General features: G+C 40.1%; 1 protein-coding gene across 3 annotated transcripts in view; it reads left to right on the top strand.

Annotated features, from left to right (window-relative positions):
- The window catches only part of NLK (nemo like kinase), a 159,448-nt gene that overhangs the window by 129,328 nt on the left and 2,277 nt on the right, over positions 1-27,843 (top strand). Inside the window, exons 8-11 of one of the 3 annotated variants that reach the window (XR_008621813.2) lie at positions 9,676-9,762; positions 15,541-15,739; positions 16,644-16,737; positions 19,104-19,230. Coding sequence is in view for 2 of the 3 variants with exons in the window: in XM_003812658.7 (XP_003812706.1) it covers positions 9,676-9,762; positions 15,541-15,739; positions 16,644-16,737; positions 19,104-19,158 (435 nt within the window). In the remaining variant the exon portion in view is untranslated. Of the gene's footprint in view, positions 1-9,675; positions 9,763-15,540; positions 15,740-16,643; positions 16,738-19,103; positions 20,913-27,843 lie in introns of those variants that run through there. The other 2 variants (XM_003812658.7, XM_008965087.6) reach the window with 2 other exon arrangements.

The raw sequence follows: 27,843 nt of genomic DNA, 5'->3' as shown, positions 1-27,843 counted from the left end.
GAACTGGGAGTTGTACAATACGGTTTTCAGACAGATTTGAGTATGAATCCTGGCTTTACTAGTACCTCCCTTTGTGACTTAGGCAGATTATTTAACCTCTGTGTATATCAGTTCATTCATCTGTAAAATGGTGATTAAAAATGGTTTTACCTCATTAAATTGTTACAGTGAGAAAAGAGCTAATGCATGTAAGGAGAACATAGAATAGTGCCTGGCACATACTAAACATTTAATAAATATTAACCATTAAAGTTATGACTCTAAAATAGCAGGTAAAGCTTGTGACTTCTAAAAATTATACATTGTGATCAAGTGGGGTTTATCCCAGTAATGCAAGGGTGGTTCACCTACAGAAAATCTATTAGTATTTTATGACAGAAAAATCTATTAATATTTTTAACACCTTAAGCGAGAAGAATCATGTTTATCTCAATTGATGCAGAAAAGGCATTTGATAAGCTTCAGTTTTTTTATGCCTTAACATAAAGGATCTTTACGAAAATCCATAGAAAAATTTGGGGTGAATTTCTTTTAAGCTTACAAACGATACAGTGAACTATATAACACTTTACATGAAATAAAAATGTGTGCACACAGAAGGAGCCTCTGGCTTTTAGAAAAGACTCCTAGTAATCCTCAGTGATGCTGCTTAGGCCAATTGGGAGGTCTTCATTTGGGGGTCTAACTGGGGCAAGTTCTATCTCACTGTATTTATTTTAAATTACTTAATATAGGAATATTAGATTGATGGTGTTTAAACTCATGAAGAATACTTCTAAAAATTCAATACAAGTTTTTGAGTTTGGACTGAGAAAAACTAAGCTTCTTTCAAGTAGTTTTCATTTAAATAATTACTCAAAGTTAGACATAAATTATCATTTTTGTTCATAATTTCTAACAATAATTAGAACTTTGCTATGTACTGAACACTTCTTATATACTAGCTCATTAAATTCTCACAATAACACTATAATGTACCATTACTATTCCTTTTTACAGATGGGAAATGGAAGATTAACAGAAGTTAAATAACATGCCTACAGAAGTTAAATAACATGCCTAATGTCATAAGCCAGATGTTAAAATTAGGTTTCTTTAACTCTAAAATCTATGTTCTTAGCTAGTATACACTGCCTGGCACTTACATATTCACAGCAGACTTATTAAAATTTCATTTGTATATCTGCAGGTAATCTGTGAGAACATATAAAATAAAATAAAAATTTTACAGCAAGTTAGTTATCTGCAACTACCACCCCCAATCCCAGTCTCGTCTGGATTAACTTGAGAATATCTTTCCGGATATATATTCACATATTTATATTCATTTATTTACATATATTTGTATAAATAGAATATGAGACTTTTAAAAACATACAAATACAATGGGCCCTTAAGCAATGCAGGGGCTGGGGTGCCAACTCCACCCCCCAACCCCCTGCCTACAGTTGAAAATCCACGTATAAGTCGATTAACACATTTTGTATGTTTATATGTATTATATACTGTATTCTTAAAGTAAGCCAGAGAAAATAAAATGTTATTAAGAAAAATTATAAGGAAGATAAAATAGACTGTTTGTAAGTGGATCATCATAAAGGTCTTCATCCTCATTGTCTTCATATTGAGTAGGCTGAGGAGGAAGAGAAAGGAGGGGTGGCAGAGGCGAAAGTGGTGGAGGAGGTGGAAGGAGAGGCAGGCACACTCAATATAATTTCTATTGAAAAAAATTCACATATAAGTGGACCCATGCAATTCAAACCTGTGTTGTTCAAGGGTCAACTGTATACATATACAGAAGGAGAACCTATTTGACTGTCATCTTAAAGTCACAGATTAATGTGTCAAATTAATGTATTTGTGTTAGTTGGTTAATATAAATGCTTCTATGTGGCATGTTTAGTCAAGACTCTTTCCAGTGAAACTTAGTTTAAACTGGCTTAAGCGAAAAAGGGAACTCTTAAAGGCTCATAACTGAAAAATCTTGAGCTACAGCTGACTTCAGGCCCTGTTGGAATTCAGGTTGTGAGATGATCTTCCATGCCAGGAATCTGACTCTCCTCTGCTCCGCTTTCCTGTGTTCTGCCTTCATTTTCAAACAGGATTTCCCCAAGTGTTTGCAAAGATGGAGCCAGCAGTCCAGGCCTACATTCTATTACCATAACAATCCTTCTGGAAAGAGCTTCCTAAATAGCTCCAGAAAAAATCTTTAAAAGACTTTTTATTAGGAATGTGTTTGGCTATAAGTAGTAGAAAATTATAGTGGTTTAAGAAATAAGATACACGTTTTCCTCATATCAAGAGGTTTCCTCCATAGTCTGGAGCTGATAGAGTAGCTTACTTGTGTCAAGGATCCAGCTTTTTCATTTTCTGCCCTGCCATCTTTAGAATGTTGCCTGCATACTATATGGTAACTTGTCACCATATGACTGTAGCTTGTCCAGAAATCACATCGATATTCAAAGCAAGAAAATGGAGGAAAGAAGGTGCATTAGCAGTATCTGTTCCCTTAATCGGGAAAGCAAAAGCTTTCCTAGAAGCCTGCTTAGCAAACTCCTGCTCATATGTCATCATCCAGAACTGTGTCATATGTGACCTCCTAGCTGCAAAACAGGCTAATAAAGTGAGTATTTAGCTTTTCTGTTCTATATAATAAAGTCAGATAAGGAAAAGAGGGTTGAGGGTATATATTGGGTTAGCCATCCCATTGTCTGTCCCTTGCCTATTTCAGACCATGTGTCCATCCTGGAGCTGGTCATGGTGCTCAGGAAGGGTATCATTTGATTAGCCAGGCCTGGGTCAGGTGCCCATCCTTAGGAGTTGGGAGATTGCAATCAAGCCTAATCAAACCACTTGGTTTGGGAGTGAAAGGGGGTGGTTCCCTAAAGGTCAGGGAATGCTGGGCAGAATAAAACACTGTGTGATGTTTCAAGTTTATTATCTCTTTTCTACAACTCAAAATCTTGAATGAAGGGAAGTATAGCTGCCACAGCCCACGTATCTATTAAAGAAGATAGTTCTTCAACTGACCTGTTGATAGGATTGAAAAGTCTATTGTCAGCTCTTAGTCCTCTTGTTCTTCTCTTATAATTAGGTTTAGGTCTTCAGTTTTCCTCAGTTTGTTCCCACCTAATTGTGTCAGAAATAGATAACAATATTTTTGCGAAGTGAAGATAGTCCTGTCTCCTGACAGGAACCATATCTTATATTTAACAGACTCTAAGGATCTTAGAGAGTTCATTCAGTTCAAACTTATTTTATAGGTGGGGGTTTATGTCACCCCAGAGTGCTTACTATTGTGTACTCACTGTGCATGCTCACTTAATGTTACTGACTGATCATCACATCTTCTTTACTGCCAGCTAAGGTCTAAAACTTACATGTAGTTGAATGAAAACTAATAGGAACGTCTGCTCGGGACACTTGCACAGTCTAGCTGACCCTGCTGTAGCAACCAGCATGCTGCAGTTAGCTTATGATGACTCTGGCATATCATTTAGGGCCACTCACCCAAGTCCAGAAGCTCATCTTTGCTTCATTTAATTAATCATAGTCATTAATAGAGAACTCTTTATACCCCTTCCTGTCCTCATGATTCAGCACTGGCACCCACTCACTCCCACATTGCTAAGTTACTTATAAACTTGCAGAACAAACAGAAAATGGAGCAGTTTATTTTAAAGGAGGAAATTTAACATGTGTGAATGTTAGGAGAATTGGCAAAAATATTTCCAAATGAGATGTTTAGGGCATATTTTTTTTTTCTTTTGAGACAGGGTCTCGCTCTGTCACCCAGACTGGAGTGCATAGCTCACTGCAGCCTCAACTTTCCAGGCTCAAGCAATCCTCCCACCTCAGCCTCTCGAATAACTGGGACTACAAGCACATACCACCCTGCCTAGCCTTTTTTATTTTATTTTATTTTTTATTTTATTTTAACAGAGAGGGTCTCCTGGCTGGGAATGGTGGCTCATGCCTGTAATTCCAGCACTTTGGGAGGCCAAGGCAGGCAAATCACTTGAGGTCAGGAATTCAAGACCAGCCTGGCCAACATGGTGAAAGCCTGTCTCTACTAAAAATACAAAGAAAGTTAGCCAGGCATGGTGGCAGACACCTGTAATCCCAGCTACTCGGGAGGCTGAGGCAGGAGAATTGCTTGAACCTGGGAGGCAGAGGTTGCAGTGAGCCAAGATCGCGCCTCTGCACTCTAGCCTGGGTGACAGAGTGAGACTCAAACAAAGAGACAGGATCTCTCTAAGTTGCCTAGTCTCAACTTCCTGGGCTCAAGCAATTCTCCCATCTTGGCCTCCCAAAGAGTTATGATTACAGGCATGAGCCACCGTGCCCAGTTCTAGGGCATATTTCTGAGCATTCTTTTTTTTTTTTTTTTTTTGCTTATTCAGATTGATTCTATTGCACTTAAGAGAAATGTAAACTTCTTGTTTGTTGCTGATATCGTGGTCCAAATGGTTTTAACCTAATGGCTGGTGAGTTAGTGGGAAGAAAGTGAACTTAGAAATGCAGTATCTGTAGCACTTCGTCTTTCCTGTGGAGCCAATGCTAGAAACTAAAATTTTAATCGTTGTCTTTCTGAAGAACCATTGGCATGAATAAACTGACACAGAAAAGGAGAAAGTATGTAATATGGCTGTTCTAGGCTGAAATGATACTTTTATTTTTATTGTATTTGTTGAGGTGTCCTTCTATAAAGAAAGGTGAAATTTGGTGGAGGGAGAAATTTAAAATTTCAGGTAGCCTTAACATCACTCATTTTATTTTCTTCAGCCACTCATTCCATACCCAGTTGTCTTTAAAAATTCTGCCTTTTAATTTGTTCTCTGTCCTCATTCACTGGCATATAGAACTACTTATTTGCCTGTCTTCCTTGCCCACCAGAGAAGTCTTTTTCATTTTCATTACTTCAATAACTAACCCAGGCCCTGACATTGGGTGGTTGCTAAATGAGTAGCAATGATGTTAGGAGGTAGGGGTGTGTGTACTGGTGCAGTTTAACAGATGAGAAAGCCAAAGCTTGAGTGACTTACCTAAGTCTAGTAATGGCAAGGTAGGATTCAAACTCATGTCTTCTAGTACTTCTTCCAGTGTTCCCTTTGCTAAGCTATGACATATCTTCACCACAAAAATAGTTTGAGTAGTTTCACTTTGAGAGTGGAAGGGAAAGAACTGTTTATGGTGAGGCAATTCAATTGTACGAATTGTCTGGAATTTGGCTGCCAACCTGCACAGGCTAGTAAAAAAGAAGACAGCTATTCACAGTAAAAATTTTTCAGGAATATCAAATTACTTCACTTTACACAATAAAAAAAATTCTTGTGTAAAACACATATAAATTAAGTTATAAGTTAGAGCCTCTTCCCCATCACTCTCCACCTCTCCTTATTTTGACTAATGCAGATAATTTCAGAGCTTTATAGACTCACACATTTTTAAACAAGAAATACTTAGGCTGGGCATGGTGGCTTACACTTGTAATCCTAGCACTTCGGGAGGCCAAGATGGGAGGATCACTTGAGACCAAGGGTTTGAGATCAGCCTGGGCAACACAGGGAGACCCTGTCTCTACAAAAAAATTTTTTAAAAAGTTAGTGAGGGTGGGTGCGGTGGCTCACACCTGTAATCCCAGCACTTGGGGAGTCCGAGGCAGGCAGATTGCCTGAGCTCGGGAGTTCGAAACCAGCCTGGGCAACATGGCAAAACCCCGCTCCACTAAAAATACAAAAAAATTAGCCACGCGTGTGGCAGGTGCCTGTAATCCCAGCTACTCTGGAGGCTGAGGCAGGAGAATCGCTTCAACCTGGGAGGTGGAGGTTGCAGTGAGCCGAGATCAATCACACCACTGCACTCCAGCCTGGGCGACAGAGCAAGACTTTGCCTCAAAAAAGAAACAAAAAAAAAAGCCAGCCGTGGTGGCACATGCCTGTAGTCCCAGCTACTCAGAAGGCTCAGGTAGGAGGATCACTTGAGGCTGGGAGTTCAAGGCTGCAGTGAGCTGTGATTGTGCCACTACACTTCAGCCTGGGCAATAGAGCAAGACTCTGTCTCTTAAAAAAAAAAAAAAAAAAGGAAAAGAAAAATACTTCTCTTTTTATTACCAAGGAATAGCGAGTTGGTCTACAGATACTTGAATGCCAAATATACTGTATGGGTTCTGTGCATATATGTAACTTTTTTATCCAGAGTAATCTTATCAAGACTCACACAAGGCTGGGTGCAGTGGCTCACACCTGTACAAATCCCAGCACTTTGGGAGGCCGAGGAGGGCCAAAGGCTTGAGCTCAGGACTTTGAGATCAGCCTGGGCAACGTCACGAAACCGTGTCTCTAAAAAAATACAAAAATTAGCTGGGTGTGGTGGCGCACGTCTGTAGTCCCAACTACCTGGGAGGCCAAGGTAGCAAGATCGCTTGAGCCTAGTAGGTGGAGGCTGCGGTGAGCTGAGATCGCACCATTGCGCTCCAGCCTGGGGGACAGAGCAAGACCCTGTCTCAAAACAAACAAACAAAAAACAGACATACAATTTTAGAACTAAAGTAAACTTCAGAAATCAGATGGTCCAACCCCCTCATTTTATACTTAAAGATACCAAGGTTAAGACATGTTGGATTTATCTAATTAGTGACAAGACAGAGCTAGAACCTCACCTAATCTTATCTCTATTACTCTTTGATCCTGAAGAAAACTTATATATAATGAATAATTACCTCCTGATGATTCTGAGGTATCTTCTTGGTGTTGTTTTTGTTTGTTTGTTTGTTGTTTGTTTGGTTTTTTGGATTTTCCTACATGGCTTTTGTTGGAAGGAAGATATATAAAATTCTTGATGTTAATAGTTGTCCTAGCAGGATTCTGAGGCTATGACCAAGGTCCAAGGAAACCTTTTAGTGTTCTGCTTCTCCTGTTTCTGGTGTTGTGGAGAGCTTGACCCACATGAGACCTGTTTATATTGCTGTTCATGCTGCTGTTTCTGGCCTTCCAGTGCTGAAATGGCAGGAGCTTTCTGTGATATTTTGAATTTTCATCTACTGACAAACCAGAAAATACAAGGCAGACTACCCACAGGAAATTTATTTAAGAGTTTGCAAGTAAAACTTCCTTCCAGTTTGCCTTGAAAGTAATGTAGTGTTGCTGAGATGGTCAAATTCTCCCAAACATAAGCCAGACTGCCTTCCCCCACCACCCCACCCCTGTTTGGAGCTCTGTTCTCTTGTTAGTAGACCATTAATGATGTAGTAACAAAATGTAAATGCCCTGACCCTAAAGTGGTATGATGAAGCAGTGTCTGCAGAAGAGATCAGGACCAGATAAAGATACCACACGGTTCACAGATGGCTTTTTAAATTGTTTTTCAAATGAGAGAAACACATATGTTTTTTAAACTCTCTTTTAAGTTTTTCCCACAAATATAATCATAGTGAAGCAGGCTGGGCATTATATAAAACAAGAAGCCCAGGAACTATGAAAGGCTGCTCTAGTCTGAGATTATATCCTAAAAATTCAAAGTTTTATAGGGAACCCCTGAAGAAACAGAGGATGTAAAAAGGATTTAGAGAAGCTGGGCACAGTGGCGTGTGCCTTTGGTCTCAACTACTCGGGAGGCTGAGGTGGGAGGATCGCTTGAGCCCTGCCTGGGCAACATAGCAAGACTCCATTTCTTTAAGAAAAAGAAGCAGCAGCAGCACTTAGAGCTAATGGGAAGAGATCAGATCCAGATAAAATACAGTTTATGGCACTTGAGCCTCTTTACTTTCCAAAGCATAGTGAAGGTCAGGGGTCATTACTCCTACAGTTAGGTTTTCTTTAGGCTAGGCTTTGACTTTTTTTTGTTTTTAGAATCTCACTCTGTCACCCAGGCTAGAGTGCAGTGGCATAAGCACAGCTTACTACAGCCTCAACCTCCCAGGTTCAAGCAATCCTCTCACATCAGACTCCTGAGTAGCTGGGACTACTGGCATGTACCACCATGCCGGGCTAATTTTTAAGTTTTTTGTAGCAATGTCATCTCACAATGTTTCCCAGGCTGATCTCAAACTCACAGGCTCAAGCAGTCCTTCTGCCTCGGCCTCCCAAAGTGCTGGGATTACAAACGTAAGCCACCGCACCCAGCCTTAGCCTGTGACTTTATTGTTATTTGAGTTGATTTTCATATGCTTTGACCTACCAAACTTTCTGACCACAGAAAGGTTATAAGTAGACGCCAGGTCTAAAACCCATTAGGAAAATCATTTACCCCACTAAGAGATTAGTTTTTTGTTTTTTTTTAAGTGGTATGAAAGTCAAGCCAATAATAATTTGGCCATAAGTCTAGAACTTTCAAAGCTTGAGGAAAAAATTCTCTGCTAAAGGTTGTATTAAGCATGGGAAGAAAAGGAGTCTCTAAACATTTTTTGTCACCTTCCTTAATTCTGCCTTTTTTATGTTAGAGATAAGTAATTTACTTGTGTGAGAGACGGAGCAATGATGCCATTTACCTGCTCTGTCGCCTGACGCTTCTAGCAGTGAAATGGAAGCTTTATAAGCTCTATGGCTTCTCAGGTCATTAAAGCCACCTCCCTGCTTCACAGAAGTCAGATATGGCCATGTGGATGTGCCTACCACTTATGAAGGCAATTATTGAGTGAGAAATCAATGCTAAAGGCCATTCAGATTGAACCATCAAAACCAATGGTGTACTTTCTTACAGGTTCTGTAAGTTCTTGCATGTCCTTTGGCTCCTTTAGGACTAATATCTCAGCACCTTTATGGTAATGTCGTGAGACATAGTTCACATTCTTATAGTTTACATGCTTTGCATGTGGCCCAGGTTTTAAAACCTTTCAATCTTTTCTCTCCCACCCCTAGGCATGTTCGATTATCATTCTTGCCAAAGCATTTAAGATGTAAGGCTAACTAAAACCCATTTTTGGCCATGCTCTGATCCCACATTGTTTCTATAAACTCAAGCTTCTGTACCTCATTGGGGGTTTGGGGCTTTATTTGGAAGCCTCCCGTGTACGCACGATAAATAAATGTGTATGCCTTTTCTCCTCTTTAAAAAAAAAGATGGCTAGCAGGAGTGCCATATTTGCAATTCGTTTTCATTTCTTTATGGACTCTTTTGTGCTTTCCCCTACAGTGGGTAATCATGCAATGTAAAAATCTACGGGGATGGACGTGGTGGCTCACGCCTGTAATCCCAGCACTTTGGGAGGCCGAGGCAGGCAGATCACTTGAGGTCAGGGGTTTGAGACCAGCCTGGCCAACATGGCAAAACCCCATCTCTACTAAAAATACAAAATTACCCAAGTGTGATGGCACATGCCTGTAATCCCAGCTACTCGGGAGGATGACCACAGAAGAATCGCTTGAACCTGGAAGGCGGAGGTTGCAGTGAACCAAGATGGCGCCACTGCACCCTAGCCTGGGTGAGAGAGCGAGAATCCATATCAAAAAATAAAAATAAAAATAAGTAAATAAATAAATAAATAAAAATGCTACGGGAAGTTAGTAACAATTGTTGCTTTTGAAGACTGGTTACTGAAGGGAAAACTCATTCTCCTTGAGTTTAGACACACATTGCCTTTTGAACTGAGTACTTACCTTATCATAAATTGGCTGTATTCCATAGCTATTTACACAAAGACTCACTTAAATATTTGAATTTTTAATTTTTTCACAGCCATCTCTTCCTGTACTCTATACCCTGTCTAGCCAGGCTACACATGAAGCTGTTCATCTCCTTTGCAGGATGTTGGTCTTTGATCCAGTAAGTAGTGTTTTTTTTTTATATATTTTTAATGAATTACAAATACATGTGTTCGAGAGAAACATTGTGGTTTTGAATAGATTGGCAATGTAAATAATTACTTTTCAGAACATAAACTTCGATCCCCAGTATCATATGTATCATGCACGCTCATCACACAGAAGTTTGATTATTAACACATAAGAGTCTAAGGGAAGAGATAAGGAGCTGGATCTTATTTAACTCTTATTTCTTATTTATCTCATTATTTGTAAAAGGAGTTTGACACCAAGTTAAGTCAAGACAAAATGATTTTTTGTTTTGAGACAAGGTCTTGCTCTGTCACCCAGGCTAGAGTGCAGAGGTGTGATCTCAGCTCACTATACCCTCAACCTCCCAGGCCCAAGCAGTCCTCCTACCCGAGCCCCCTGAGTATCTGGGACTACAAGCATGCTCAGCTAATTTCTAAATATTTTGTAGAGAAGAGGTCTCACTATATTGCCCAGGCTGGTTTGAACTCCTGGAGTCAAGTGATCCTTTTGCCTCAGCCCCGCAAAGTGCTGGGATTACAGATGTGAGCCACCGCGCCCGGCCAGGACACAAAGTTTTTTAAGGTTATTTGAAAAAAAAAATCTGACCATTATATTGCATAAGGAAATGTTTGCTCTGTGTTGTTGAGATGGAAGCTTTTCCCAATACCCTTTCTGGACTTGACTCTTCTGGAACATACTACAAATTATACTGTAAGTTCAGCTCTTCACTTATCCATTCATCCAAAGAATATTTATTATTCACATCTATGCCAATAACTATTGTCAAAGAAGACTTAAAAATGGAAGCATTTAGTAAAGAAAATTTAACTTGCCAAGAATACAAAGTCACCAAATACGAAAAATACCAGATATTTAAAAGATAAAACAACCACAAAATTACCAAAGTTATTAAGTTTACATTGGTCCATTTGTAGTGAGAAAGCTGCAACTTTCTCAGAAGATATCAAATTCACAAAGCTTCAGACATCAGCACAGCAAAGATTAGGGATAAAAATAATTCTGTTAAGGAGTTCAGGTTTGTGAGAAACAGTCAAGGTTTTTTTATTTGGGGGACCAGAACCAATTAGGGTGACCCAAATTATTTTTGTAATGTCTCAGGGTACAATTTAGATTGCTTATGTGTTTATTTTGGTGTTTTTTGCTGTTGTTTTCTTTTTTGTTTTTTTACTGTGGTGTATTAGTCTGTTTTTACACTGCTGATAAAGACATACCCAAGACTGGGCAATTTACAAAAGAAAGAGGTTTAATTGGACTTAAACCTTAAAGTTCCACATGGCTGGGGAAGCCTCACAATCATGGCGGGAGGTGAGGAGGAGCAAGTCACGTCTTATATGGATGGCAGCAGGCAAAGAGAGAGAGCTTGTGCAGGGAAACACCCCTTTTTAATCTGGTCAGATCTCATGAGACTTATTCACTATCATGAGAACAGCACAGGAAAGACCTGCCCCCATCATTCAGTTACCTCCTAGGTCCCTCCCATAGCATGTGGGAATTCAAGATGAGATTTGGGTGGGGACACAGCCAAACCATACCATGTGGTATGTGAAGTGCTTAGTGATACTATAAGCCTGACAAAGTGGCAGTTCTTGCTCCCACAGTCTCTCTTTGTGATCAAGTTCGCACCATTAAGGACAATTTCAATCATATAACTTGCTTTATTGAGCTAGTGATTTACTAGCTCAATATTTTGTGTTATTTGGCAAGTTTATCTACATAACTAACAGAAGATGTTGATCAATGTGTTAAAAAACAAACTCCTTTTATATGGTTAACAAAACTAGAGCTGTGTGAAATTCAGGCTTCAGAGGTAATTTCTGTCTGCCCATAGAGGATTTTATAAAGGGTCTAGGATTGAAATTTACTTTTATGTGTTAGAAATATTTTATTCTCTATTTCTATTTAGATTTGGATCCAAGAACCATGTAACTCACCTCTACCAGGTGTGCATACACTGTTTAGAGCTGTAAGGCATCCTCTTTCTCTGAGATCCCATGTTTTGTTTTGTTTGGTTTGGTTTGATTTGGTTTGGTTTGGTTTGGTTTTTTTGAGACAGAGTCTCGCTCTGTTGCCCAGGCTGGAGTGCAGCGGTGCAATCTCAGCTCACTGCACCTCCACCTCCCGGGTTCAAGCGATTCTCCTGCCTCAGCCTCCTGAGTAGCTGGGATTACAGGCATGTGCCACCACACCCGGCTAATTTTATATTTTTAGTAGAGATGGGGTTTCACCATGTTGGTCAGGCTGGTCTCAAACTCCTGACCTCATGATCCACCTGCCTTGGCCTCCCAAAATGCTGGGATTACAGGCATGAGCCACCGCACCCAGCCTAGAGATCCCATGTTTATTAATGCTCCCGATCTGCCAGGAAGGTAGTGTTTACAGTCTTTAAGGCTGGAACTTCCTAAGCCATAGAGCAAGTAGTAAGCCCATTTTTCTGGGAGGTCTTTTGTACACAAGTTCTACGTGTGACATGTAGTCCTTATTCCTTAACAGTGGGATTATCACACTTAATTAAATGAAATTTGTGGTGTAGTTGTAGTTATAAAGATTTATCTAAGGAGAAAGATTTATCTGGTAAGGAAGAGTATATATTCTTTTGGAACCTATGTAAGTAACTACATAGTCATTTTAAAATAAAGAAATTAGGCTGAGCATAGGGCACAGTGGCTCACACTTGTAATCCCAGCACTTTAGGAGGCTGAGGCAGGAGAATCCCCTGAGCCCAGGAGCTTAAGACCAGCCTGGGCAACTTAGGGATTACAAAATTTAAAATTTTTTAAATTAGCTGGGCATGGTAGCACATGCCTGTAGTTCCGGCTACTCCAGAAGCTGAGGTGGGAGGATGGCTTGAACCCAGGAGGTTAAGGCCAAGGCCACAGTGAGCCATGAGCTCACCATTGTACTCCATCCTGGCAAGGGAGACAGAGGGAAACCCTGTCTCAAAAAGAACGAAATTAATTTATTTAATACACACTACATAATAATTAACCATTTTTATCACTGTGTTATAAACAAAGCCGACAAGTTTGTTACTTTGTTACAGAACTATTTTTAAATTAGCCTGATGCTTTATTAGCTTTTGATCTATATTAAGGATTTTTTTTATTTCCAGTTCTGAGAGTTCAATGAGAACAAGAAACCATTTAAAGAGAGGTTTGTTCTGATTTTAACCTGTTAAACTGAAAGTCAGCAATACATTAAGAAAGAAATGAGGTGTGTGTGTGTGTGTCAGGGTCTCACTGTGTGACCCAGGCTGGAATGCAGTGGCACGATCTCCGCTCACCACAACCTCCACCTCCTGGGTTCAAGAGATTCTCCTGCCTCAGCCTCCTGAATAGCTGGGATTACAGATGTGCACCACCACACCCAGCTAATATATTTTTATATTTTTGGTAGAAACAGGATTTCACCGTGTTGACAAAGCTGGTCTCGAACTCCTGACCCACCTCGGCCTCCCAAAGTGCTGGGATTACAGGCGTGAGCCACTTTTTAAATATCCATGAAGAACAGACCATTGACCATAATTAAATCAGTGTATTTATTTAGTCCATTTAGTCTGAGGTAACTAGTTATTCTTGTTTTGTTGATCTTGGGTTAAGCAGTCTACTGCCATCACATGTCTGCTCCTGAACTGAAATGATGACTCAATTACTTGATTCAGTCTAAGAGCAGGTGTCTGTGGTGAGATACACATACACAGACAAACACAGACACACACACACACACACACACACACACACACACACACTGAGCATCCCTAATCTGGAACTTTGAGTGCCAACATGACACCACAAATGACCTGACCTCAGTGACAGGTCACCATCAAAAAGCAGGCATACAACACACAGTTTGTTCAGTATCCCCAAGGGAAAAAAGACCCCCAGCCTCCTTCAGCTGTGATTCTATCTTCCCCAAGCATATCCAGATTCCCCCATGCAAATGTGCCCACAAAGGGTAATAAAATGGCACATCTGCAGGCCAGATGCACCAATGACAGGTTCCCCACAATGTCCCACATGCTGCCAAGACCTATAGGCATTATTTACTGTATTTTTTGCCTATTCTGTGCTCTTTGGAGTAAAAATATTGTTGAAAATGTCAAAAAGTCCTGCAGATAACCCAGCAGGTAACTGATTTTTTTAAAAAGAGGAAGCATTTCTGTTTATAGCACAGAATGCCAAGCTATTGGAGAAACTGGACAGTGGTGTAAGTGTGAAACATCTTACAGACAAGTATGTCGTTGGAATGATCACTGTATGTAACCTAAAGGAACAGAAGGATAACCCGTTGAAGTTCTGTCCTGAAACTCATGAACAGAAGTTAATGAAAAATAGAAGGAAAGGGAAGCCAAGGGCTCAGAGAGGCCTGGGATCAGGCACATACACTGTCAGCCTACTTGTTCCTTTGGGTTCAAACAGTGGAACACTATCCCAGTGGAATCTCTAGGAATAGCTATCAAAGGACTCAGACTTTTTTAGAAAAAAAGAAAAGGAAAAAGTTTACTTGCTAAGAATGCAGGGAAGTCAGACTTCAAAAGAGCTAGATCACCAAATACAAAACATAAACTTATTGAAAGGAAAAAAAAACAAGGTTATCAAGTATACGTTTGCCTGTTCCTGGTAGATAAACACCCGCTTTCTTCTGTGATTATCTTGAAAGGTCATGACATGCCTTTTTACATCAGCATAGCAAAAATCAGTGATAAAAGTGTTTTTAGGGAATCCAGGCTTATGAGAAACATTTCATTATTATTTGGGAACGAGAACAGTTGTTTTTGGTTTATCTGAGAACAAAAGTGGTTTTCATTTTTAAATTGTGTAATGTGAAGAAGTGCTTGGTCATATTGGAATCAGGGCAAAGTGTGTGTTCTTGTTTTTGTTCTACTGTGTACTAGTGAGTTCATCCTTCAATCTTTAAAATTTACTTTCAGTAATACACGTATGTCTACTGAGCTAAAAGAAGGGACAATTTCTTTAATTTTTTCATGGAGTAATGTTAAAAGTTTAGATTTTCAGGCAAACTTAAAACTCATGCATTCAGTATTCTGATCTAAAGTGACAGAAAATGACTAGGTGCAGTAGCTCATGCCTGCAGTCCCAGCACTTCAGGAGGCCAAGACTGGAGGCCACAAATTCAAGAACACAGTGAGACCCCATCTCTACAAAAAATTTAAAAATAAAGTGCCAGAAAACAAAAAGCTAGACTAGACTTCTGATATTCAGACTGAGCTATATCTCAAAATATGGCAGTCAGACCACTGTCTGCTGCCTAACTCCAGCAGCTTTTGCCATCATCTGTTTGGTATTCTAAGAGAATAAAAATTTCAAGCAGCTTTGAAAATTGCCACTGTGAACGCATCTTCAGGATGCTGACACATATTTAGAAAATATAGCCTGTTATTTAAAAGGTAAACGTAACCCCTTCAAAGCACTACATAGTTAAATGTCATGATATTTGTGATTTTTGACCCAGCATACATCTATTTCAATTTAGTAACTTCTTAGAATTTTAGAAGAAAGGCACTTCTAAGTACTTTGTGATGGTAGATAATAACAGTAGTTGTCCTAAATCATACACTCCCTCTGCTGCTATGTTACCCACCTCTAAATTCAATTATCCCTCTTTGGACGGGATGTACTATAAATTATATATATGCTATGTAAAGCAGTTAATGTGTCTTTTGAAAGATCCTATGTGGACAGTCATTTTATCTGTAGTGTTGATGTGCTGGTCTCTAATTTGATTTCAGTCCAAAAGAATATCCGCTAAGGATGCCTTAGCCCACCCCTACCTAGATGAAGGGCGACTACGATATCACACATGTATGTGTAAATGTTGCTTTTCCACCTCTACTGGAAGAGTTTATACCAGTGACTTTGAGCCTGTCACCAATCCCAAATTTGATGACACTTTCGAGAAGAACCTCAGTTCTGTCCGACAGGTTAAAGGTGAGTATCTGTTTTGGCCTTTGGCCAGGCAATATGCCTAGTAACATTTTCCATTAGGTGGCCATGAAGAGCTGAGATCTGGATGGTAACCAAAGCTCTCCTCTATGTTTATTTTACAACCTTGCGTATAGCTATGTGTCCGGGGCATAACAAAGCATATTTAATATTATATCCAGGGGAAGGTTGGGGAGAGGAATGAATATTTTGTTCTTATTTTCAAAGTTTATTTAGTGAGTATGACTCAAAATATGTTTAATATGTATTCACTCAGTGTCATTTCATTGATTCAAACGTATTGAACTTTATATAACATACAAAGTTCCATAAAGGATAAACATTCACTGAGGGAATTATTCCTTGGACGATGACATGAGAAGGGAATTTCTGATAGTGTACTCATAAAATTTTGTGGCAGGATCTCCTATTGGAATACAGTGGGAGTAATGACATCCAAAATTCTGAGTGATTTTAGTGTCTACTGTAGGACATTTTACAAGAGAGAGAGTAGTCCCCAAAGTAACCACCTGAAACTATACACCTAGATACCAACTGAGGTCTTTAAGTGATCTTCAAAAAGGCAATAATTGCCAGCAACTTAGAAGAGTTCACCCATAATGCCAAACCTGTGGAGTCTCTCTCAAATTTATAGGCCATTTTACTCTTCCCACTGATGGGGTTGCAGTCTGTGTAATGCCACCAGTAGGTTTCTTGCTTATATTTAGCAACAGCTGTCATTTTAGTTTTAGGAAGTTCAGCTGAATTCTGCTTGATAGATGATGTGTGTGTTTGATTTAACTAAACCAGTAGGCAGTGCTTTTCAGATGCTGGCTAGAGTTCGCTGAGAATTCACTGCTCCCGGGCTTGCAAATTGTCATGGATTGTATGATGTTTGTTTTCTCCACAGAAATTATTCATCAGTTCATTTTGGAACAGCAGAAAGGAAACAGAGTGCCTCTCTGCATCAACCCTCAGTCTGCTGCTTTTAAGAGCTTTATTAGGTAACTATATGTATGTAATTCAACATTCTTGTTAGAATTAAAAGGATGCCAGTGTTACTTCATTATTCAGCATATTTGTTTTTATTTAGATAACATAGATAAAAGGTGCAACAGAAAGTTTCTGTTATGAGGTTTGGCTTTAGTCAAAAGTGTATTAAAACTGTAAGCATCTGGGCTGGGCGCAGTAGCTCATGCCTGTAATCCCAGCCCTTTGGGAAGCCAAGGCAGACAGATCACCTGAGGTCTGGAGTTCAAGACCAGTCTGACTAACATGGAGAAACCTTGTTTCTTCTAAAAATACAAAATTAGCCAGGCATGGTGGTGCATGCCTGTAATCCCAGCTACTCGGGAGGCTGAGGCAGGAGAATCACTTGAACCCGGGAGGCAGAGGTTGCAGTGGGCCGAGATCGCACCATTGCACTCCAGCCTAGGCAACAAGAGCGAAACTCCATCTCAAAAAAAAAAAACAAAAAACTGTAAGCATCACATTTTACACTGGTGCCAGTTCACTGTGGTTGCTTTGGCAATTTTTTCCCCGGATGACCATTGTGCTGCCTCATCACATATATGGCAGTCCTGCTGCAGCATTAGTATGGTGACCACCTGTCCTGGAGTTAGACGTGGTCATCTCGGTTCCCACTACCATTCTCACTCCCTAGTAATAACTGCAAGCAAGAAAATAATTTTTTTGTGTGCAGGTGGACTGCTGGTGTAGCCTATTTAGAGGAGAAGTCAAAAGGCATATGGTAGAGCTATGAACCTACATTGGAAGTTACCAGGCTTCATTCTCCTTGTCTGTCCTTCCCTTCTCTTGATTTCTTTTTCCTTAACTCCTTATATATTGATCAGGGTCTAATCAGGAGAAATAAACCACTTCCCTAGAATACAAATGGGGAAAATTCAGTAATAAGAACTGTTAACTAGGAAAGATGATCAACTACTAAAAGGCATAAAAGAGGATTCTGAAGGCTGCTGAAGTAGCAAATGCAGAAAGCAGCCACTCCCTGTAGACTGAGGGAGAGTAAACAAGAAAGGAATTAAGAATTTAGAAGAGGTTCCTCCATGTAAGGACCTCTTTGGAGAGGGTATGGCTGCCACAGGAACTGGAACACACAGCACGAGGGTGGTGCAGAAGAGGAAGTGTGCCAGAAGGTGTGGCCAGAACTGGTCCATCAAAGACTGCCTGCCAGGAGAGTTCGGGTGGACCAAAGCTGAGCCTTCCACATGACCAAAAACAAGCACAACAAACCAAGGAAGGGAGACTGCTTCCTGATGCTACAGCCTTGCAAATGCCCTTCCAGCACCCTCTGTTGACAAAAGCTAACATTAAGCTAGGTGGCAAAGGGGAACCATGAACAGGGTCTGGCTCCAGTATCACAAAGCAGGACAAAGGGTGGATTCGGATATGAGTGGTCACACAGTCTCTGTCTTCCCTGCTGCCTTTCTCCTCTCCTTTTTCTCTCTTCCTGCTGCCCTTTCTCTTTAATCATATTAAAGTTGGTTGGATTTGTTGGACCACAGTCAAGATTTTATGCTTAAAATTTGCAAAATCAGGTGACTTTCATTTCTTCCATGTATTTTTCTATTGGAAGAAGGAATTAAGTTGCACTTTTACTTATCTGGGGTTTTAAATTACTTTGTTTTACTATTTTCCCCTAAGAGTCAGTGACCCAGTCAGTTAGGCAGTTTAGCAGCTTAGGTGCAAATGATCCTGGGCCTTGGGGAAACAAGGGGTTACACTTTTCCCTCTCAAGTTTATAATCTAATTAGCAATCTTAGACATAGGAAAAAGCCAATAACAGATCTAGATCACCAATGCTAGATGATTACCTATACTTCTCCATTAATACTTGATAAAAGAATGCTTATAAGGCCCATTCAAAATAGGCCACTGTATTTTGAGAGGCTACTTTTAAATGGATGATTCTACATCCCTTAAGGTTATTTTCCTGATTGATTATTGAAATTATTACTTGTAATACCTACATTTACTTTACACTTTGAAGTAGGCACTGTGGAAAATACTTCACATCTATTATCATTTATTCATCCCAGTATCCTATGAGGTAAACAGCATTATTCCTCTCCAAATGAGAAGAGATTAAGGCACTTGCTCAGGGCCATACAACTAGTAAATGACATGTGGTTTCCAAGCCTACATATTAGCCACTATACCAGATTGCCTCTCCATAGATAACAGGTCCATAAACAAGCAACTTAGAACAAATTCAACTTCAAAGAAACAAATAAAAATCCAGAAGTGGAATTAATTTTTTCAGAGGAAGAGAGGAAAACAGGAAGTAGTGAATTACCCTTTTGTCCATTGTGACATTACAACTAATTTCTCCATCTCTGTTTTCTTCCAGTTCCACTGTTGCTCAGCCATCTGAGATGCCCCCATCTCCTCTGGTGTGGGAGTGATGGTGGAAGATAATGTACTACTGAAGATGTAATGTAGCTTTCCACTGGAGTCTGGGATTTGCAATTCTGGAGGTTAATCATGCTTGTACTGTAATTTTACTAATGAAGTTTTAAATTAACAACCACTACTTGTATGATATGAATAATATTTAGAAATGTTACTAGACTTTTAATCTTGTAAAGTGGTTGTGCTTTTAGAAGAAAAATATTTTACCCAGAGTTGCACATGTTTTATGAATTTAGTGCAGCTGTTATGGCTCACCTCAGAACAAAAGAGAATTGAACCAAATTTGGGAGTTTGGGGTTTTATGTTTTGTTTTGTTTTTCTTTTCTAAAATGAAGTGAGATTGTTCACACACACACACACACACACAGACACAAACGCAAACACAAAGGACAGTCATACATTTTGATATTTGAGCCATTCCTAAAGATTTGGGGTTTTCTAAAACTAAAGAATCTAGGAACCTTGCCTGCGACCAATCATGGAGCCACGTGAGCTGATCGTGGCTGCACCTGGGGGGAGGGTAGGGAGGAGGGGCATGCCACCTAATGATCAAGCCCTATAATTAGCTTCTCATTAGAGCCGTGATGGTGATGTGTGCTGTCTAAAATCCAATGTTGTGGGTAGAGAGAATGAGTTTGTGACTAGGAGAGACTAAACTTTTGTTTTCCTTACCCAGTATAAATATATATATATATATTTAATCTATTTTTATTAGAAGTTTTTCTGCTCTTTCTTACATAAAAGAACCCCAAGCATGCATCTTTCATGTGTGTAAATAATTCATTTCTGGGCTAATTTCAAAAGAATCCCAATATTGCTGTATAGAAAGAGAACTAGCTTGCACATTTTAGGTCTGTGAAATTTTGTGAGACTTTTCCTGCACTGGACAGTAAAAAAATAATAAAAGACAAAAACAAATTTAAAAAAAAATTTAAGCCACAAAAAAAGGCACATAGGGAATTATGTCAAATGTGTTTGTGTCCTTAGGCAAAGCTGTGGGAGTCTTGAAATGTCACAGTAGTAAATAACTTATTACTTTTTGACAAGTTCTTTTTTTCTGTTGGAACACTGAATTCTTCTGTGCATATGTACATATGAATACAAATCGAAGGCCTCTACCTCCTGGAGTTATACAACTTGGCTTGTTTACCTCCACATGCTGATGATGACTATTTTTTTTTTTTTTAAGTTCAGTGTGGAGACTTGAAACTTGAATGTCCCTTCCAACTTTTATATTAAAAATAAAAAGACAAGAAAATTGAAGATCATTTTTCACCTGTACAAGGAATACTAATGGATCGTCTTAAAATTGGTCTAGGAAAAAACCTTGGTGTGTGTTATGGACAATTAACTGTTAAAGTTATTGTAAGTTATCTGTATTTAGCAGAGTATTTTCAACTTGAGTGATCTGAGCTGAATTTGAAGACTATTAATAAGTTATGTTTGGAAGTTTTAACTTCAATGAAGTAATTATTTGCTGTGAAAGAAACAAACATTGAATTACTAAACAAAGATGGTGCAATATCTTTGTTTTTTTTTTATGAGGCTCCTGAGAATCAACCCAACTGAAGCATTTCAATTCACTTGAATGAGAAACGTGTTTAGTATCAAAAGAGCCCAAGAAGACACTGGTGTGAAAGGTACAATCTCAGAGGTTGGTCAATTACCGTGGCACACTTTCTGGTCACTTTGTACAATGTAGATTTGAAGTACAGTGGTGAAAACATTAAATGTGACATTTGAAAAAGATGTGTCATCTGTTTTATTTCAATTTCTTTCCTTTGTTTTCTCTTCAGTACAGCTCGTATCCTGACTTTGCAAAGTTTTGAGACACTTCCTATTTATATTTCCACTTTGATCTTTGAGGAAATTGGTTGTTTTTAAAAATCTTCTCAAAAACTTTAGATTGACAAAAACATATTGAAAATTTAGTTAAATCAATATCAAAGATGTGATTTAAATATACACAATAGAGAAGTCTTTTTAGACCGTGGAGTCTCTAATCCAGTGGTTTTCAAACTTTTTTTTCTTTGAAGCAATATCTTGGAGTCCAATATATTAAATACATAAAAGTAGATTGCTCTGTATGAAGCAGACTGGTAAAGGGACTTGACACCTCCCTCCTCTTCACTTCTGCCTCCTGCCTCTAGCAGCCCAAAGGTACTTTCAGCTAAGGAAGAAGTCCCAGCCTAGTGGTGGTGTAATCAAGGCCTGAAACCAGACTGCCTGACTTCAAAATACTTTCCCTGAGGCTAGATAAAGCAACATTACTCTTGAGTTTGTAGGTGGCGTGTACTTCTCCCTATCTTTTTTTATTTAGCAAAATGAATGGATTTTTTTTCCTGACATTGAGGCAGTTGACTATTCTAACTCATGTAAATTAATATAAATACATTTATTATTCATTCAACAAAATTTTGAATACTTAACTAAGTATAAGAATTACTTGTCAAGAAGCCATATTAATATCACCAATGCTTAGATAAGGAAACCAGTTTTATCACTTACAAGAGAGCATTTTGAGTTAACACATATCATTTTGAAACTAAATTCTGGCTGGGCATGGTGGCTTACACCTGTAATCTCAGCACTTTGGGAGGCTGAGGTGGGCAGATCACTTGAGGTCATGAGTTCAACACCAGCCTGGCCAACATGGTGAAACCCCATCTCTACTAAAAATATAAAAACTAGCCAGGCATGGTGGCAGGCGCCTATAATCCCACCTACTCAGGAGACTACGGCAGGAAAATCGTTTGAACCCAGGAGGTGGAGGTTGCAGTGAGCTGAGATCGTGCCAGTGCACTCCAGACTGGGCAACAGAGCGAGATTCTGTCTCAAAAAAACAAAACAAAATAAAACAAAACAGAAACTAAATTCCTTTACAGATAAGTATTTGAGAAAATATATTGACCTGCTCTTACTGGAACCTACTTAGAAAACCAAGGAGATTTGTTCCTTGTTGCTTTATTTTTGGGAATTGCAAAACTGTGGAGTCAGTGTGGACAGGTAAGTTAGGGCTATAATCACCTACAATTTGTGTGCAGTTTAAGAACATGGGGAAGATGCAGATTATCTCTTACGATGACTCATAAGGCTTAGAATTTTTGTTTTTTTTTTTGTCTCTCTATGGTATGTTATTTAAAATATTACTTTATATTAAAATAAAAAAGAATAGAATGCAAAATTTGAATTTTGAAATTAAGACAACTTTTAAGATATTTTCAGAAAACAAATTGAGTTTACTGTCAACAGAGCCTCACCAAAGGCAGTTCTAAAGGGGACTGACTTTACTTCAAGAAGATGACATACTTCAAGAGGAAGAAAAAGAATAACTAAAAGCAGATCTCCAAGAATGGTGAACAAAGAAATCGGTGAACACATGGGGGAAACTAAGAAAACACAGATTGCATATAATAATGTCTGGTTGTGGGGATGATAAATTACAGCAGCAATCTTTAAACTGGGGTACAGACACCCCTAAGGATAAATGAAGACTCCAGGAGGTACATGGCACATATGTTTGTTTGGGTCGTTTTGAGACAGAGTCTTGCTCTGTCACCCAGACTGGAGTGCAGTGGCTTGATCATAGCTCACTGCAGGCTCAACCTCCGAGGCTCAAGTGAGCCTCCCACCTCAGCCTCCCAAAATGCTGGGATTACAGATGTGAGCCATTCACCCAGCCGAGCACGTATACTTTTAAGAGAGTCAACTTCACTAACTTTTTTTTTTGAGGCAGGTCTCTGTCACCCAGACTGGAGTGTAGTGGCGCAATCTCGGCTCACCACAATCTCCGCCTCCCAGGCTCAAGCGATTCTCCTGCCTCAGCCTCCCAAGTAGCTGGGATTACAGGCACATGCCACTACCACCCAGCTAATTTTTGTCTTTTTAGTAAAGATAGGGTTCCACCATGTTGGCCAGGCTGGTGTCGAACTCCTGACCTCAAATGATCCACCCACCTTGGCCTCCCAAAGTGCTGGGATTACAGGCGTGAGCCACCGTGCCTGGTCATCTTCACTATTTTTTTTTCCTCCATTCTCTTCCGGAGTTTTATTTTCACATCCCTCTTCACAGTTATTCTCCCACTTGAAAGATGAATTTCTTACACATCTTAGATATTAATGTGGTGCAATATACCTAAGTATAAAAACTTCCTGGGTTGCCAACTACAGGGACAATTTGAAACAGGTTTTGTCTTATAGAGACCTCACCTCTTGCATCTCACCACTGTCAGGTAATCCATTAATCCTGAGAGAAAACCCCTGGAAAGTAAAGCAAAGAGGACACTAGGAAGAAATACTGGGACTGGTGGTATTTTATTTCATTCAGGTAGCAAATTCGTGGCACAGCTGTGTCTGTCTTAAAATTGAGAAGTCAAATGGTTTTTGTGGAAACACATATAAAATGAATGTAGACCTTTCCCAATAGAAAGTAAATCGGTTTTGCCCATGTGGTTTGCCAGTTAGGACTTTCCAGTAGTTTATATGGTAGACATTTTCCGCAATTAGAATGAGCCTGAATCTACAGCTACGAAGTTTTGGGGAAAATATATTTAAAGCAAAAGATTAAAAATTAACCAAAAATATTGTAGAAATACTGGCGAGGATGTGAAGAAATTGGAATCCTTGTGCATTGCTGCTGAGAACGTGAAATGGTGCAACAGCTGTGGAAAATGGTATGCCAGTTCCTCAAAAAAATTAGACACCAGGCACAGTGGTGTGTGCCTGTAATCCCAGCTATTTGGGAGGCTGAGGCAAGAGGATTGCCTGAGGCTGGGTGCAGTGGCTCACACCTATAATCCCAGAACTTTGGGAGGCCAAGGCATGCGGATCACCTGAGGTCAGGAGTTCGAGACCACCCTGGCCAAAATGGTGAAAACCCGTCTCTACTAAAAACACAAAAATTAGCCAGGCATGGTGATGGGCGCCTGTAGTTCCAGCTACTCAGAAGACTGAGGCAGGAGAATCACTTGAACCCAGGAGGTAGAGGTTGCAGTGATCCGAGATGGTGCCACTGCACTCCAGCCTGGATGACAGAGTGAGACTCTGTCTCAAAAAAAAAAAAAAAAAAAAAACTAGATAACCAGAAAATATAACAGCCACTAAAAAGAAAAAAAAGTTATTGAGTTCTACTTTGTGTTCAATATCTCTGTGTGCTGGCCATGGAGATTATCAAAACAATAAAATGTCAAGGAGCCTATGGTTCATGGGGATGGAAATACAAAGAAATCACAACATGATTTCAGCTCTGCTCTGAGACAGGGTTGACTGCCCTGGAGTACTCAGGGGTGGCAGCTAACCCAAAGCAGGTGAAGTGGTCAGGTAAGCTTCCCCGGAGAGCTGAATTGAGGATAAATTAGAGTTAGCCTGGCAAAGAGAGGTGATCCGATCTGTGCTTTCAGTTCTTTATATATTCTGAATACAAGTCTTTTGTTGAGTATGTGATTTGCAACTATTTTCTTTCTGTCTGTAGCTGGTTTTTTCATTTTCTTAACATTGTCTTTTATAGAACAAAAGTTTTTATTTATGATGAAGTCCAGTTTATCAATCGTTTTCTTTTGTAACTCATGGTTTTGGTGTCCAGCCTAAGAACTCTTTGCCTAAACTGAGGTCATGAAGATTTTCTCCTACTTTTCTCTAAAAGTTTTATCATTTTACATTTCTTTTAGATATATGATCCATTTTGAGCTAATTTTTGTATAAGTTGTGATGTTTAGGTTGAAGTTCTCTTTTTGTATATGAATGTCCACTATTCAGACACCATTATTGGCTCTAGGAATCTATACATGTGTTAAAACTCATAAAGCTGTACACCAACGAAAGAGTCAATTTTACTTTATGTTACTTTATTATTATTAATTTTTTGTTTTGAGAGGGAGTCTCGTTCTATCACCCAGGCTGGAGTGTAGTGGCGCGATCTCAGCTCACTGCAACCTTCGCATCCCTGGTTCAAGCGATTCTCCTGCCTCAGCCTCCCAAGTAGCTGGGACTACAGGCGTGTGCCACCATGCCTGGCTAATTTTTGTATTTTTTGTAAAGGCGGGGTTTCACCATGTTGGCCAGGCTGGCCTCGAACTCCTGACCATAGGTGATCCACCCGCCTTGGCCTCCCAAATTGTTGGGATTACAGGCAAGCCACCACGCCCGGCCAACTTTGTTACTTAAAAAAAAAATTTTTTTTTTCAGTTACACTTTTATAACATGCACACCCGTTTTAACGCTTATACTGGCAAGGCTGTTGACCTTTCTCTTTGTGATTTCTTCCAGGGCTTTTACTCTTGTGAAGCTCTCTTTCCACAAGAGGTCTGATGATTCTAGGAATCCTTTCTCCATTCAGTTGCCTTTGCACTTTGGTCAAAAATCAATTTGCCATATTTGCATGGGTCTATTACTGTACTTTCTATTCTGTCCCATTGACCTAGCTGTCTGTAATTCTGTCATTTCACCTGTATCACACTTTTTTTTTTTAGACAGGGTCTCCCTCTGTCGCCCAGACTGGCATACAGTGGGTGTGATCTTGGCTCACATCAGCCTCCACCTCCCAGGCTCAAGCAATTCTCATGCCTCAGCCTCCGGAGCAGCTGGGATTACAAACATGTGCCACCATGCCCAGCTAATTTTTGTATTTTTTTAGTAGAGATGAGATTTTGCCATGTTGCCCAGGCTGGTCTTGAACTCCTGGCCTCAAGTAATACTCCAGCCTCAGCCTCCCAGAGTGCTGGCATTACAGGCATGAGCAACTGCACCTGGTCTTTTTTTTTTTTTTTTTTTTTTAAAGAGACAGGATTGCATGCCTGTAATCACAGCTTCTCGGGAGGCTGAGGAAGAATAGCTTGAACCCGGGAGGTGGAGGTTGCAGTGAGCCAAGATTGCATCACCGCACTTCAGCCCAGGCGACAGTGAGATTCCATGTCAAAAAAAAAAAAAAAAAAGAAAAGAAAAAAAACAAACAAAACCAAAATACTAGCCAATTGAACTCAGGAATATGTATTTTTAAAAATGCTATAGTCAGGTGAGATTTATCCTGGCAATACAGGGCTGGTTCAGTATTCAAAAATCAATCATAGTAATTCACCATATTAACAGCCTAAAGAATTAAAAGCAAATGATCAGGCAGGGCACAGTGGCTCACACCTGTAATCCCAGCATTTTGGGAGGCCGAGGCGGGCAGATCACCTGAGATCAGGAGTTCTAGACCAGCCTAGCCAACATGGCGAAACCCTATCTCTACTAAAAATACAAAAGTTAGCCGGCTGTGGTGGCTCATGCCTGTAGTCCCAGACACTTAGGAGGCTGAGGCAGGAGAATCACTTGAACCCAGGAGGCAGAAGTTGCAGTGAGCCAAGACTGCGCCACTGCACTCTGGCCTCGGTGACAGAGCGAGACTCTGTCTCAAAAGGAAAAAAAAAGCAAATGATGATATTGATTGATAGAGAAAAACTATGTGACAAAAATTCAAAATTAACTCACAATTTGAAAAATAATACTCTTAGGCCCGACTGGGCCACTCAGACCTGTAATCCCAACACTTTGAGAGGCTAAGGCAAGAGGTATTACTTGAAGCCAGGAGTTCAAGACCAGCCTGAGCAACGTAGTAAGACCCTGTCTCTAAAAAAATTTTTTTAAAAATTAGCTGGGCATGGTAGTGCCTGTAGTTTCAGCTACTCAGGAGGCTGAGGTAGGGGAATTGCTTAAGCCCAGGAGTTTGAAGTTACTGTGAGCCATGATCACACCGCTGTACTCCTGCCTGGGCGGTCTCAAACTCCTGACCCCAAGTGATCCACTCACCTCAGCCTCCCAAAGTGCTGGGATTACAGGCATGAGCCACTGCGCCTGGCCAGCTAATATTTTGTTGAAGATTTTTACATCTGTGTTCATGAGAGATATTGATCTGTAGTTTTTTTCCTTAAAATACCTTTGTTTAGTTTTGGTCTCAGGGTAATGTTGGCCTCATAAAATGAACTGGGGAGTATTTTCTCTTGTTCTATTTTCTGGAAGAGATTGTGTAAAATCAGTGTCATTTCTTCTTTTTTTTTTTTTTTTTTTTTTTTGAGACAGAGGCGCGCACTGTCACCCAGGCTAGAGTGCAATGGTGCAATCTCGGCTCCCTGCAACCTCTGCCTCCCAGGTTCAAGCGATTTTCCTGCCTCAGCCTCCCGAGTAGCTGGGATTACAGGCACTCGCCACCACGCCCAGCTAATTTTTTGTGTTTTTAGTAGAGATAGGGTTTCGCCATGTTGGCCAGGCTGGTCTCGAACTCCTGACCTCGTAATCTGCCCACCTCAGCCTCCCAAAGTGCCGGGATTACAGGCATAAGCCACTGCGCCCGGCCATTTCTTCTTTAGTTATCCTGCTCTACTGCAGACTTCCTATGATTGTGTCCGTGTTCAGGGCCAGGCGGCAGGAGGACACAGAGAAAAGAAAGCTATGGGGGTTCTCCTTCTTGGGACTACAACTCTTTTGAAAAATAAACACGCAAACACGTATGTGTCTGTATGAATGTATATACATACATACACACACACACACACACACACACACACACACACACACACACATACATATATACAGTCTCAGTCTGTTGTCCAGGCTGGTCTCATGCTCCTGGCCACAAGTGATCCACCTTGGCCTCCCACAGTACTGGGATTACAGGCATGATCCACTGCCCCTGGCCCACAACTC

Source organism: Pan paniscus, chromosome 19 (assembly GCF_029289425.2).
Source record: "Pan paniscus chromosome 19, NHGRI_mPanPan1-v2.0_pri, whole genome shotgun sequence".
NCBI lineage: Eukaryota > Metazoa > Chordata > Mammalia > Primates > Hominidae > Pan > Pan paniscus.
The sequence above is the reverse complement of the archived record's forward strand: the minus strand, read 5'-3'. Positions and strand labels throughout refer to the sequence as shown.